This window comes from Ciconia boyciana, chromosome 2, assembly GCF_034638445.1.
Source record: "Ciconia boyciana chromosome 2, ASM3463844v1, whole genome shotgun sequence".
Classification (NCBI taxonomy): Eukaryota; Metazoa; Chordata; class Aves; order Ciconiiformes; family Ciconiidae; genus Ciconia; species Ciconia boyciana.
In genome coordinates, this window is record NC_132935.1 from 133,013,329 (window position 1) to 133,026,773 (window position 13,445).

A 13,445-nucleotide genomic window follows, 5' to 3' on the forward strand; every position below is an offset into this window, starting at 1 on the left:
AAATAAAGTGGTAAAACTTGGAAACAAGCATTTTGTTCTGATTTGTTTATGGTTAATGCACTGGGACTTTGCTTCCCCTTGAAAGAAGTTACTGAAATTTAAAAATAAGTGGAGATAGCTTTTTTAGGATTGCAGCTGCTTTTTGCTTTATGTTGCATATAGCATATCTTATTCTGAAAATATCCCAGAAAAAGCTGCTTCGGTGAGCTTCTGTATGTGGGTCTGTATCCCTACCAAAATATACAAGTGAGCAAAGCTAAATGAACACAGTTGGTCCCACGTGCTCTGCTCGCTGGTGCTCAGGCTGGTCTGCATGGTGGGCACTGAGAAAGTAAGGATGAGGATGGCTGCATTGTCTTCAAATACCTCTGCGGGAAAAGGGCTTGTTGGCTTTGTCTTGTTGAGGATGAGCAAAACAAATTTTGAAAACACATGAGGGCTACATAGAGGAAGAAATGCTTTAAAAGGGGGGGTCTCAAATACCTCCTAGTTCAAAGAAAGGCTTGTGTGAAATGCTTTTGAGAAGTAACCCTGACGTAAGTGGACGGACTAATGGTATGCTGGCATAGTGGGTACTCAGCGGTGCTCCATTAGTCCGAGATGAGCTCTTCTGAGGCTGGTAAAATAGTTATGGCTTATTGTGGCATATGTAACCCTGCAGTTCGATCACCACTATGCAGCACGTAGAGAGGATCTCAAGTGTAACGTTGTGCTCTCCAGCTGGGGCGTCTGCTTGAAAGCAATAGGAAGCTGCAATGGTGCCTGATATCCAGTGGGCGCAATGTTAGGGTCCTCTCGCTTTTAAGAATGCCTAATCTGGCGTTTAATTTACTAGCCTGCTTGAGGCTTGCTGCCAGGGCTCCAACTGTTGCATAATGTTACACAGGAGGAATCGCTGGCAGTTTTCAAGCTGGCTATCATTCCAGATCACTCCCACACAAAGGAAATTGTAGCATATATGTAACTCTGAGGCTTTTTGTGCTGCTCTCAGCACAATCTAAAATTAAAAAAAATAACTAGGAAAACTAGAAAGAGTTTGCCTGCTCAGGCTGTAGCTCCTCTGCTTGTAGCAGCCTCATCTGCAGAGTCTTGCGTGTGGAAGAGAATCCAGACAGTGACAGGTAAGAACGAAAGCCTTGCAAAGAAGCAACACCTCAATTGTTCTTTAAAACTCTAAACATTAAAATTGCAAGTACTTTATAAAAGACGAAAGAATCCTCTTTTGGCTCAAGCTGTTCTTTCATGTTCTGTGAATTTCATGATTCCCAGAAAAAGCCAGACCCTTAATATTCAGACATTACAGGGCATCATAAGATTTCCCCCTCATTTCCATGCATGCCTGTTCCATACCCGTTTTCCTGTCAGTCTGATTCGCAATGTTCAAAAACATTCACTGCATATTTCCTTCTTCCCCACAGCAACAGCCCGAGTCTGAGACTGTTCATCTGTTCATCCCAGCCTTGGCAGTTGGAGCTATTATTGGCAAGCAGGGACAGCACATCAAACAACTTTCTCGTTTTGCAGGCGCATCTATTAAGGTATTATTACACTGACTAACTTTCTGTCTATTCTACATGACACTTCCAGCAAGTTTGCACAAGCAGTGTTTTCGTGAATGTCCTCCCCCACTCCATGCTTAGAATGTGATGTGATAAATGGTACTTTTGTTTATAAATCATCTTTTAATCTTCCTTGAGACAAGATAATTAGAAGCATGTTTTCAAACGTCTCCTGAGGTGTGAAATATAAGCTGCAAAGAAAACTACTTTGGTGGTCTTGATTTCTTAGAAACAGACTTAAGTCTTAATGATGCAGTGCTTAAAGGCTTTCTTCTTGCTTTTGGTCAAGTGAAAATTGGTGAGGTAAATTCCTCTTCTAAAAACAGCAGCACAGGTGAAGTCATCTACTGCTGTGGCCACTCTTGCTCTGTTCCAGATAGATCAGTCTGGGTTGTCAATCTCAGATGGCTCCATGCTGAAGCATTCGTGTTTTAAAATCACCCATGTAGTCCAAGCTCCTGGGGTCGGTCAGTTCTTTAACACCATGTTTACCTCGGCACCCTGCTTTAACATCCAGCTGTTTTGTGTGTTGACTGCCTCGATGTAGCTAAGAATGAGATAGTTTGCAGAGGCTGACCTAACGGAAGCTTAAGTTTGAATTCTAGTCAATTTGGTGAAATCCTCCTTGGCTGCATATAGGGGTTAGTACCAGTTGCAGTTGTAGGAAGGCCTTGGGTTCCTGCTACTAATGCCATTGTAACCGCAAGTATTTTCTCTAGATGCTTGAGTTTTTTTTCTTGTAAATAACCTGTTCTGCTGTTGTATGCTGTAAAGATAACGTTTTGGCCTAAATTAAAAAAGAAAAAAAGGGGGGGGGGAGGGGAGAAGTACAGTGTGTAGCTTTGTTATGTGCTTGTTAGATTGACTTTTTCCTGCACAGATGAAGCAAACATTTTCTCGGTTGTCTCTGCTCAGGAGATGCGGCCTGTTTAGTGAGTGCTATGGCAGGGATCTGCCAAAGGTCAGGGCAGAGGGGCAGGAGCTGGCTATGCTGTGTTGAGCTTGGTGAAGCCACTGAGGCTGGGCTGGGCTTGGAAGGTGCTCGTCTAAGTGTGCAGAGCAAAGTAATTGGGGAACCCTGATGAATGAGTCTTGTGTGTGGTTTGCCAAATGCCGATCCATTTACTGGCCAGTCAACCAACTGGCACGCTGCCCCATTCCATCCCATATTGAGCAGTACATTAAATAGTTGTTATACTACCCAGATGGTTTACATTAGTAGAGCACTAATAATCATATTTTTAGGGGGAAAAAATGGAATAGAAGAAAGTGAGAGGTATTGATTTTTCTTTATCAAACCTGCCTTGTATGGAGGTGTGATGTATCACATGTATTTCCTCTTTCTCCATTCCCATAGTTTGTATCTAAAGATTAAGTGGTATATGGAAGGTATTGCTAGGTGGAGAGAGAAATGTGAAATAACCTGGACGTCCAAGAACCCGTCCAAACTAGTTCTTTAGTCGGTCCTTGGAAGACAGTTTAGTGGAAAGGGAGTTTCCCGTGTTTCTCACGCATCTGGCTAACAGTGGCCTCAGGCTTCCTCTGCTGGCTGGCACCCCTCTACCCAACATATTTAACATATCTGTATTAATTGAAATTCAGTTAAAAGTTTGCTAAAGCTCTGATCTTTTGTTCCTTCAGTAGGAATAAAGTAAAGAAAATTTTGTTGAAATAGGATTGAATCTTAACAGAACTGTGCAGATACAGGGTATGCTTGCTAAATTGGGAAGTTGCATGTATGCTTATCAATTAAAATAAATGCAACTTCATCTGTAATCTGACAGAACAATATGGAGCAGCATGCTTGCTTCTGTGTGAAAGTGTTAAATATGATAGTTAGTAACTTACTCAAAACTTCTGAACTTCCCTTGTGTTGACCACCTGCCCTTTATCATAACTTTTGAGCAAAATAATAAATTGTGAATCATCATCACAAATCTGTGCTTTTAGCTAAGAGTTGGAGGGAGTGCTGCCTGAGTAACTTTTAACTTGCCAAACTAGTAATCGTACTTTGTGGAGGAAGTAAGTCTTTGTGCATGACACTCTGAACTTGTTTTGAGTTGTGTTGTAGATTGTTACAGATGAAAACATTTTACATCCCCATGCATCTTCTTTGTGCTCGTGCTGAGCTTTGTAGATCTGATGAAACTCATTATCCACAAAGTAAGGCTAAATAAACTGCAGATGCACAGGGGTTCCGCAAAAGGCTGCGGTGTCCAGCCTGTCACTTCAGAGGTACACGTGGCTGTTGATAAGCTCAGGTTGTGTCCCTGTGCCGGGGGGCATTGCTTGGTAACGCAGGCTCAGTGTGGGGCTCCAGCAGACTGAGTTATTCAGTAAAGGAGCCAGGCAGAGATTTCTGGGCTGTCTGCTGCCCACCCTCTACTACAGTGCTGGGATCTGTTGGGAACCATTGGCATCTCCTTGGTTATAAATTATTCCCAGAGTAGCCCTTCCTGTCTCTGAAGGAGTTAGGATGAGCGTTACAGGTTTTGGGTGTATGAAGTTGTCAGCTTGTGACTTGGTATATGGAAGACCAGTTGTTTTTCTGGTTAGGAATGAAAAACTATTTCTCTCAGAAGTTAAAAATTCACCACTTGGATACTATTTGTATGTATATAACTTCTCCTTCCAAGAGCAGACAGACAAAATTAATGCTGAAGTCTCTTAGGTTGCCCCTTCAAACATTGAAATGTTAGTTAGTACATGTTTCTTTCATAGCCCTCAGCCATGTTTTACTCCAGCTGCTGAGAACAGGACATTCGAAGATAAAAGCAAAGCAAGAAATGTCCCAGAACATTTAAACATGTGTCAGATGTAATGAAGGCTTGATGGAAAATATTTTTCCTAAAATTTTGATAAGAGCGCTGGTGTTCACTAAGAAAACATGAGACGACTGAGAGGCAAACTACAATGTCCATTTTACATGAATGGCAGTTATGAAGCTGATCTCTGTTCACTCAGCTGCCTCCAAATGTGCCTCGAAATTTTGCCTCTCTCAAATACTTGTGTTCCAAAGAATGAATGGATTTAGTTCGTGCTTGCCCTTACCACAGCGTCATGTCATATAAATGTACTGCTGTAAAATGAATGTGTATTTTTAGATATACCCAACTGGAATGCAGAAATCATATGAAAAATAAATATGCAAACCAGATAACTAGTATGTAATGTCTTCTCCATCTTAGGGTACAATATGAATAATTATATAAACTTTGGTTAGCAAAATTCTTTAGTGAAAATGATGCATGGTGACTGGTAATTTGTCTGAAATAAACTACAGCTGTTAAATATGAATAACATCCCTATGCCAACAGCTAAGATGAAATCCTGTAGTGTTTAATATATTGCCCATTCAACAGCGGCTATGTAATACTAGATGCAACAATGGAAATGTCAGTTGTGATAAACAAAAGATTCATCCAGAATGTCAGAGGCTAGTTTGAATTATTTAATGCCACGGGAGTCTGAGAACAACACCCACAGAAATCTTACTTTTGTGGTGACATGAACTGCTAAAGACCCTACAGGCGTCTCTGTCTCAGCTCTGGTGGAGCTTAATTTTTATTTGGGTCACACAAATAAATGTCTGTAGATACAAACCCCCTTGGAAACTGCGAACTCATTGTCCAGTATAGAGGAATGTTTTGTATCTGATTAGTTACAACAGTGAAGTGATCTTCTGTTCTCAGGGGGATGGACGCAAACTTTTGCTAATGAGCAAAACTTGTTGGAAAGACTATTTAAGTTAGCAGGTAGGGATGAGAATCTCAGTCTATTAACCACTTGTCTTTTTGAAGGCTACATGTCTAACATCACTCATAGCCACATGAAAATGGTTTGTGGGATTTTGCCACATGTGGATGAGTAGCTATGCCTTCAATTTTCAGAAGTAAATTTGCTTATGGTTTAGCCAATTTCTCCATATTTCATTATAGCTAATTAATGCACTTTAAAGAGAACAAACCCGTTATGACTGAAGTGTAATGCTGCTGCTGTAATGAATAATTTTTCACTCTTGAACAGAATGTGAGACTGAAATGGGGAGGAGGTGGCTTTAAACTATTCCTTCAAAAGACAGCTACCAAAAGCTATGTTTATCCATTCCAGATTGCCCCTGCTGAAGGACCAGATGCCAAGCTGAGAATGGTTATCATCACTGGACCTCCAGAAGCTCAGTTCAAGGTACAACATATAAACACTTGTCAGTCTGTAGTGGCCTTTGGACTGTAAGGGACAATACTGAAAACAAAACACTTGGTTCCAAGCACCATTTTATTCAGAATTTTAGTAAACACTTGATTTTTGCTTTCCCTTTGCTGAAAGGTATCTCATATGAATATGAGTAAGACAGTACTATCAGAGGCCACGTTCTGGTCACCCGAAAACTGGTGGGAGTTTCATGTAAGTTAGAATCAAGTCCAGCATGAAAATATGGCCATGTTACATTCCTAATTTTCTCTTTTATCTACGAGCACAGTAGTTCAGTCTTTCTAGCTTGTCTTCATACATGCAACAGTTTAGTGCATTAAACTGAAATAACAAAGCTGACAAGATGAGAGACTGAGTCTTCCCAGGTCACTGTTGTGTGCCAAATGGAAAATGCTTTTTGGGTAGCTCTACAGGTAAATGCAAGATTTCTAATTGTATTTCCACTACAACTACAAGGAGATACTCAACCTCATTATCTCATTTGTGTTCAAATTGAGTTCTGGAGTGGCCTTCTGCCTTAAGTGCCAAGGGATAAATCTAGTTACCCCAAAAGGAGTTGACCACGTAAGGAGTTGACCACGTTAGGAGTAGTGCAGACAGCTCAGTGCAGTAGCCTGGCCTCATCACAGATGAGGCCCGGAGCAGGAAGAAAGTCACTTGAGAGTTCATGTCCTGGCATCGTTCTCTTGCCTGTTCTCGTTTTTGTCTTTGTGTTTTTGCTTCAGGGCATCTTGCAAGAAGGAGGTGCACAAACTTCAGGCATATCTAGAATCAGTTTCATTAATGCCTTTAGGAGTTTTGGAGAAGTATCAGGGCAGTTATTTTGCAGTGGTAATAGCGAACTAGATGCATTTGGGATTATCGCTCAGTTACCATATACACTTGAGAAGCTGTTGAAGGCAAAGCATAATTTAGAAGCTCTGCCTCCGTGAGGTTTTCTGTGTGCATGTGGGCTTGGTCACATGGCATGTTCCACATATGGGGTGCTCTTGTGATCTGGGATCAGCACAAGGTCAGATTCTGGCCACCTTTTCTTTCCATCAGGTATCAATGAAGTTACCTTCAAGCAGCTGCAGGCCAAAGTAGACTTGGGCATCCCTTATCCTGACTTTTCATGTAGGCAAAGGCTTGTCCTCAGGCTTCCTCCCTAAGATAGACTTGAAGTCACACAGAGTTCTGTTGCCAGCTCTTCTCCCCAGCCTGGATCATGCAAGGAGAAAAGTGTTCCTTTTCTGCATCCCATACGTTGGTTAAAACCACATCAATCAGTCACTACACTTAGGCTTCTGCTTGCAAAGAGGGATCAATGTACTGGTGCGGCCGATGCTCCTGAGTATGCTGGTCTTGTGAAGGAAGTGGGGTTATCCCTTGGGGCTTCCTTCAGCTCCAGTCCTCAGTCTTTTACTACTCTTTGAGCAATGCCCTCTTAACTGAGATGGGCAGAGACAGAGTTCAGTCCTTTCCTTTATCACCACTGTTAACCTGAAGCATGCCTTACAGTCAGGGCCAAGTTTTGTTAATGCTGTCCTTTAAGCTCTGTTTAAGAAGGCTCTTCTCTATCTTTGAGCATAGGCTATTGCTTGTTAGGCACCAGGAATGTAATCTGGGTGCACAACAACTTGAAGAGGGAATAGCTGCTGCTCAGATGAGTAACCAGCTCTCGGAGAGGCGGTGTCATCCCAGAGCCTGTGAGTTTGGCATCCTTTCCCTACTACATTGTGTTCTGCTGTCTGTGATTCATGTCTGTGGTAGCTGCAGTGGCTGCACCCCTTTCTTCCTCAGCTGCAGTAGCCTGAGGATGTTGTAGTATGCAGGGCTATTTATTAGCAACGCAAGGGGAAGAGAACATGCCACTGTTTACAGCCTCTGTGGCAGTGCTCCCTGGAGTTTAGGCATACCCGTGACACCAATATTCAGAGATGACCATGTTGCCTTGGATCTGGGGCACATGCAAGTGAAGTGGAATCTAGTGTAGACAACATATTTCAGCCACTATTTTACTGTGAAGGAGCTGCAGGCCAGTTAGGTTGTTTCCTGTCCTTAAAGACTTTTTCAAGAGCTGCAAGATTTGGGATGTTGGAAATACATCTACTATCTTTTAAAAAGTCAACATCCCACCTTGCTTTATAATTCAGCAGTAATGCATGCATTTTTCCTACAGTACCTCTCCCACTGAGCCCTGCAGCCTGTGCAGGTTGTCAAGGTGCACATGACAAGCATTGCTATTGAAATAAAAAGGGCTATACTAGGTACTGTCTGTCTCTAACAAATTTGGAAATAATTTCAAAATCTCCAGCTCAAGATGATGGCTGGGAGTAGTATTTTATCTGCTCTTGGCAAACCTTTTTGAAGTGTTCTCCTGGAGCAGGAATCTCTGATTCCAGGGCTCTTGATGGAGCCAGAAAGTGGTAGTTGTACTGAGTTTTTGTATGGCTTTTTTGTGTAGTCTTTCGTCTCACTGGAAGGATGATAGCTTTTGTCCTCTGTGACAGGGTCCCACGACCTGCAGTATCACACCTAGGTCAAAGCCATGCACTCCAGATTTTTCCATACTCTTCAGGTGGAGTCTGACTTACCCAAAATACTGAGTACTTTCGGCTCCAAGGTCATGAAATGTCTTTCATCTTACCCTTTCTAGAGTAGTGTGAACTTGAGTAGGCTTTTAGGACATGATCTAGAAAGAAGATAAAATAAGCTGTCACTATTTAAAACGATTATCACATCATGTAATCTCTTTGGACTTTTCATATTCCATTGCAGTGGTGGCCTGTAAGATGGTTGCATTTAGCATGAATGCAGTGACAGGGCTGGTGATTGTGATTTAAAGTTGATAAAGAATCTGAACTGGAAAGGCTTTGTAGCCCTAGGTTTATGGTCTTTACAGAGCATCTCTCTTCAGTATCTCAATAGAAATGATGCCTCTAGGAGGTGCAGAGTAGAAGATCTGGTTACCATTTCTCAAGAATTCACTGATGAATGGCAGGGAGTAAGGAAATAAATGTGTTTAAAAATCAGCAAGATTCATGACTTTAGTCTCAGTGGACATTCTTCTTGCTACCTGGCACTTGTATGTTCCCCAGAAAAGGGAACTGTGTGCTAGTCGGAGTAATACTGTTCCCATGGTGCTATTTAGACCTAGGCAGTTTGATTTTTCACTTTAGAAAATTGAGCAAGCTCAGATTCATTTGTTTTTAAACAATATGTTGTAATGGATTGTAAAAATAAGCTGTTTGCTCTAATCGGAGTCTTTATGCTATGACTTGTTTTTTTTGGCGGGGGGGGGGGGGTGGCCTTATTTTTTTCAGTTTAGCATCCTTAAAAGAATGGGTTCGTGAGCCAATTAATTGCATTCTGTGCTTCTGGGTGTAATAAAAAATGCTTCAGCTGGACAGTTCTTCACTCCACCACTCTTTACCTCTACAGAGATGCAATGGTTTCTTTTAAAAGCAATATTTCTACTGAAAAGCAGCATAATAATGATCTCTGTTAAATTGCATGACAAACCAAGGAATCACAGAGCAGTCTTTAAAGTTGGACAGCGGTACTTCCTAGTTTGGTACAAAGACTTCTTTTAGAAAAATAGTTATTGTATTTATTAGGGAAAACGCTTTGTCAGGGTTGTGTACTGAGAATTCTCCTTTCTGTGGAATTTCTTGAAGTTAACTAGATTTCAATAAGTGCATTCTCTAACTGAAAGCATTTTTTGCAGGCTCAAGGGAGAATCTATGGAAAACTTAAAGAAGAAAATTTCTTTGGACCTAAAGAAGAAGTGAAACTTGAGGCTCATATAAAAGTGCCATCCTATGCTGCTGGTAGAGTTATTGGTAAAGGAGGCAAAACAGTAAGTAGCTGAAATAAAACTTTTAGTGTTGTTCAGTTATGTTTCTTATTTCAGTGTGTATATATGTATAAGGCTTAAACATTTAGCTAACTAATAGCTAATCCTTTGAAGTTACGTTAAAGCAGGTGCTATTTTCTTAGTTGTATTTGTTAAGCTTTCCTTTCTTCTAGTGTGGAGTCAAGAGAAGCTGATCTCATAGAATGATTTATTTCATCTTTAAAAAACAAACACCCCCCCCCAAAAAAAAAAAAAAAAAAAAAAACAAACAAAACAAACAACCAACAAAACCCAACCAAACAAACAAAGGCTAACAAAAATCGATAGTCCCAGTCAGATCTGCAGGGCTTTTATTAACAGAAATGTAGTTCTTCCATTTAGAATGAATATGTTCCCACTCAAGACTTGCTTCTGTGAATCTTAGCTTATGCCAGATTTTGCAAAAAGATTTCACTAATCTTGTTTAATTAAAATCAAATTCAACGTGTCCAGAGGTGGCATTTCTGGCCAAAACTGAGTGAAAGCATAATTTCTAAATAAGTGGTAGGAAATTAAGACATGTTCAGACCTCAATATTGGGGGGGGGGGGGGGGGGGATTTGCTTAAACTTAATTGATGGATTTCTTAGGCTCTGTTTGTTGCATAAAATAACATCACTGAGATTTTTCAATTCTGAAAAGGTGCTGGTACTCTAGTATTTTCATATGGTTGTAAGTCAGGAGCTAGCTGATATTTGCAAAGAAATGGTTCAGTCTTGGGTCTCCATCCTTGAGTAAAATGGGGTCTTGAAGTTAAGTGTCAGGAGGCAACGTGGCCTCTTTCATTACTTGCAGTAGTAAGAGGTTTAAGGATAAACATCTCTGAAAAGTAGTTCATCTAAAACATTTTTGATTAAACAATGCAATGCATTTCTAAAATAAAATGAGTGTAAACAGGACAAAGACTCTAACCGTACCTCTACTTAACACTATGGAAGCTGATACGCTACTGAAAATAATTTGGACACTTGTTGTTCTGTTTGGACATCTTGTGGAGGTTTTCCAAGGAAAAATGTATCAATACTTTGACATTTTTTTTCTTCCCTACATTATACATTGTATGAGTTTTCTGACCTTAAACTTGTAAACTCAACTGTAAACACTGTGGCATCTATTTGCTTTTTTAAGTCATGTATTTAACACCTTCTGTGTGTTGTATTTAGTCTTTAAAACACTTCTACAAACCTGGAGAACTTGCTGCTAATTTATGTTAGAGACACAAGAGGCTCATCTTGCAAAGTGCACACTGCTGCACAAAGATGCTTCCTGTTAGTGGGTTTCTTTTTTTAAACTTAGAGGATGATGTTTCTGTGGTCAGCAGTATCTTTGAGGCTTGGGGTTTGGGATATATGTTTAAGATTTTCTGACTTCTACTATCTATTTATAGGTAAATGAGCTTCAAAACTTGACAAGTGCAGAAGTTGTAGTCCCTCGTGACCAGACACCTGATGAAAATGATCAGGTGGTTGTGAAAATAACTGGTCACTTCTATGCATGCCAGGTAGGAGGACTGGAATGAATTTCTGTATTACCTTGATGTTTCCGTGGTCTGTCTTTTATATCCACATGCAGAGCCAAGGGGGATAGAAGACTTTTACTCAGGATACAGAAAGCACTGCTTGCCAGGCTCCTGTAATTGTCTTGCTGTGTTAAACCTTCCTCATGCCTGTGAGAGAGACTTATAATGATATTGCACTTTTACATATGTAAAACAGTCGTCTTAAATTCTCCTACCAATATATGTAGGGTCTGGCACTGCTAAAACTTTCAAAGCAAAAGAAAACCCAAGTTGTGATCGGACTGAAATTCAGACAGAAGGGAGATACAAGCTATCTCATAGTACCTGGCAAGAGCTGCATGCATATATGCAATTTGTCCACATTGCTCAATCTGTTGATTTTATATCATAAAGAAAAGGATCACAAGATTCCTTCCCTCACTTAACTCTTAGTTCAGACCAATGCCTTTTGAGACCTTGCTACAGGTGACTTGTAGTTCAGAAAGGAGATGGGAGGGCTCGTAAGTCCTCTAAGTCTGACCTTCTGGATCCCCTGGTATATTAAAAAACAAATTGTCCACTCTCTGTTAAAACAGTGGTTCTTATAAAACATTAGTATCTCCAGAGGAGTAAAATGAAAGTAGCCTGTAGCTTCAATAATCTTAATGTTGGTAGTCATCTTCCTGTGCTCATGCCTTCTATATTACAGATGTGAAAACTAACCATGTGGGTAGTTGTGGTAGGTGGAAAAAAGAAGAAAAATTAAAAATTAAATTGTACATCATGACTAACCCAAGTGTATTTAACTAATGAGTAATCTGGTCAGTACTAGGAACGTAGTTATTCCAGATTTTCTTAATCCCAGTAGTATCTATAGTCAGTTGTAAACAGCAGTCACTGCGGCATGGCATCATGATGGGTTGTTTCTTCTTTATGTCCTTCAGCTTGCTCAGAGAAAAATTCAGGAAATACTGGCTCAGGTAAGAAGGCAGCAGCAACAGCAAAAAACATTGCAAAGCGGACAGCCTCAGCCAAGACGAAAATAAAGGTTTAGGAAATGGCCCATCAGAGACAGATGCCAGACCAAAGACAGACTGTGCGACAGAGACGGGTGGTAAGCACCTGTTGAAGTTATATGCAGAAGATCCACCAAGCCAATCACCTGTTCGAGGACCAGGCAACCGTTGAACGCTGTCTCTGAGAATGTATTCTTTAGGCTCTCTCAAACTTTTGAAACCCAGCTTTAAAATAAGGACCCCTTCACTTCCCTTTTGTTCTATTCTCACAATTTAACATAAACTCGTTAGTCTTTTTTATTGTTCTTATTATTCCCCAACAATTTTAGAACTTGGTTTAATGAAGCTTTCTCTTCTGAGTTCACTGGTTAAAAAAATGAAAAGAAAAAAAAACCAACAAAAAAAAGAAAAGGCATTGCTCTTATAGGTCCAGTTGTAAAAGAAGAAACACATTTGGAGGGTGGGATTGCGGGTGGGCTAGGGTTAGAGCAAGGGTATTGACAAGAGTTTAAGTGTTAGTCCCAATGTTGAAACAAGTGGCATTTTTTAAAAAGAATTTGGTTGCATTTTTACATAACACTGCCATGAATAACCTAAGGGAAGTGTTGAATGGTGTTGGCCAGGGCATAAAAAGATAAATATGCATTTTACTAAACTACCTCAGGCATTTAGTACCTCAATGAGAAATTGTTCCTTTTTTGCTTTTTTTTTTTTGGTATTTTGTATACTTTATAAAGCTAATAGTTCTTGAGCATTTTATTTTTTTAAAAAAAATTAAAATTTGATCAGCCACCAGCCAGGAGTACTACAGACTTATCGGGGAAAAAATATAGTAGAGCACTTCTAGCTGCTGGCTGATGGGAGTAAGGTGGGTAAAAAAAACATAGCCTCAGATTTTCTGAGGGCTTCAACACCATCATTTGTTTAAAAAAAAAAATTCAGTGAATGTTCAAAAGATAGTGAATGATGCCAACATTCTGATAGCAGCAATGCCGTTTAGTTTTCTTTTAAGATGGGATGAAAAAGTTTGTGACGGTACTTTTTTGGGAACAGGACAAGGAAGTGATGGCAAGAGGCTGGGGTTGGGGGAAAAATTTAGAAGGCTGCAAGAGGCTGAATTTTTTTTTTGTGCTACTTGATTGAATGCATGAACCCTTTGTGCCTTTGACCATCACTACCTAATAATGCTACATTTAACCATTTGCAGCCCATTTGGACTTTGCCATTTTGTTCAAAGAGCAAGCTTCATCTTCAGTTTGATAGAACACTTGATCTGCTAGAGCA

At 40.3% G+C, this 13,445-nt stretch overlaps 1 protein-coding gene across 2 annotated transcripts in view; it reads left to right on the plus strand.

Annotated features, from left to right (window-relative positions):
- Positions 1-12,609, plus strand: part of IGF2BP3 (insulin like growth factor 2 mRNA binding protein 3) — a 116,990-nt gene extending 104,381 nt beyond the window's left edge. For both annotated transcript variants that reach the window (XM_072854137.1, XM_072854138.1), the window contains 5 exons: positions 1,419-1,538; positions 5,670-5,744; positions 9,481-9,612; positions 11,035-11,148; positions 12,090-12,609. In XM_072854137.1, coding sequence (XP_072710238.1) covers positions 1,419-1,538; positions 5,670-5,744; positions 9,481-9,612; positions 11,035-11,148; positions 12,090-12,191 — 543 coding nt within the window. In that variant the 3' untranslated portion in view covers positions 12,192-12,609. The remainder of the gene's footprint in view (positions 1-1,418; positions 1,539-5,669; positions 5,745-9,480; positions 9,613-11,034; positions 11,149-12,089) is intronic.
- Positions 12,610-13,445: the final 836 nt, after the last annotated feature.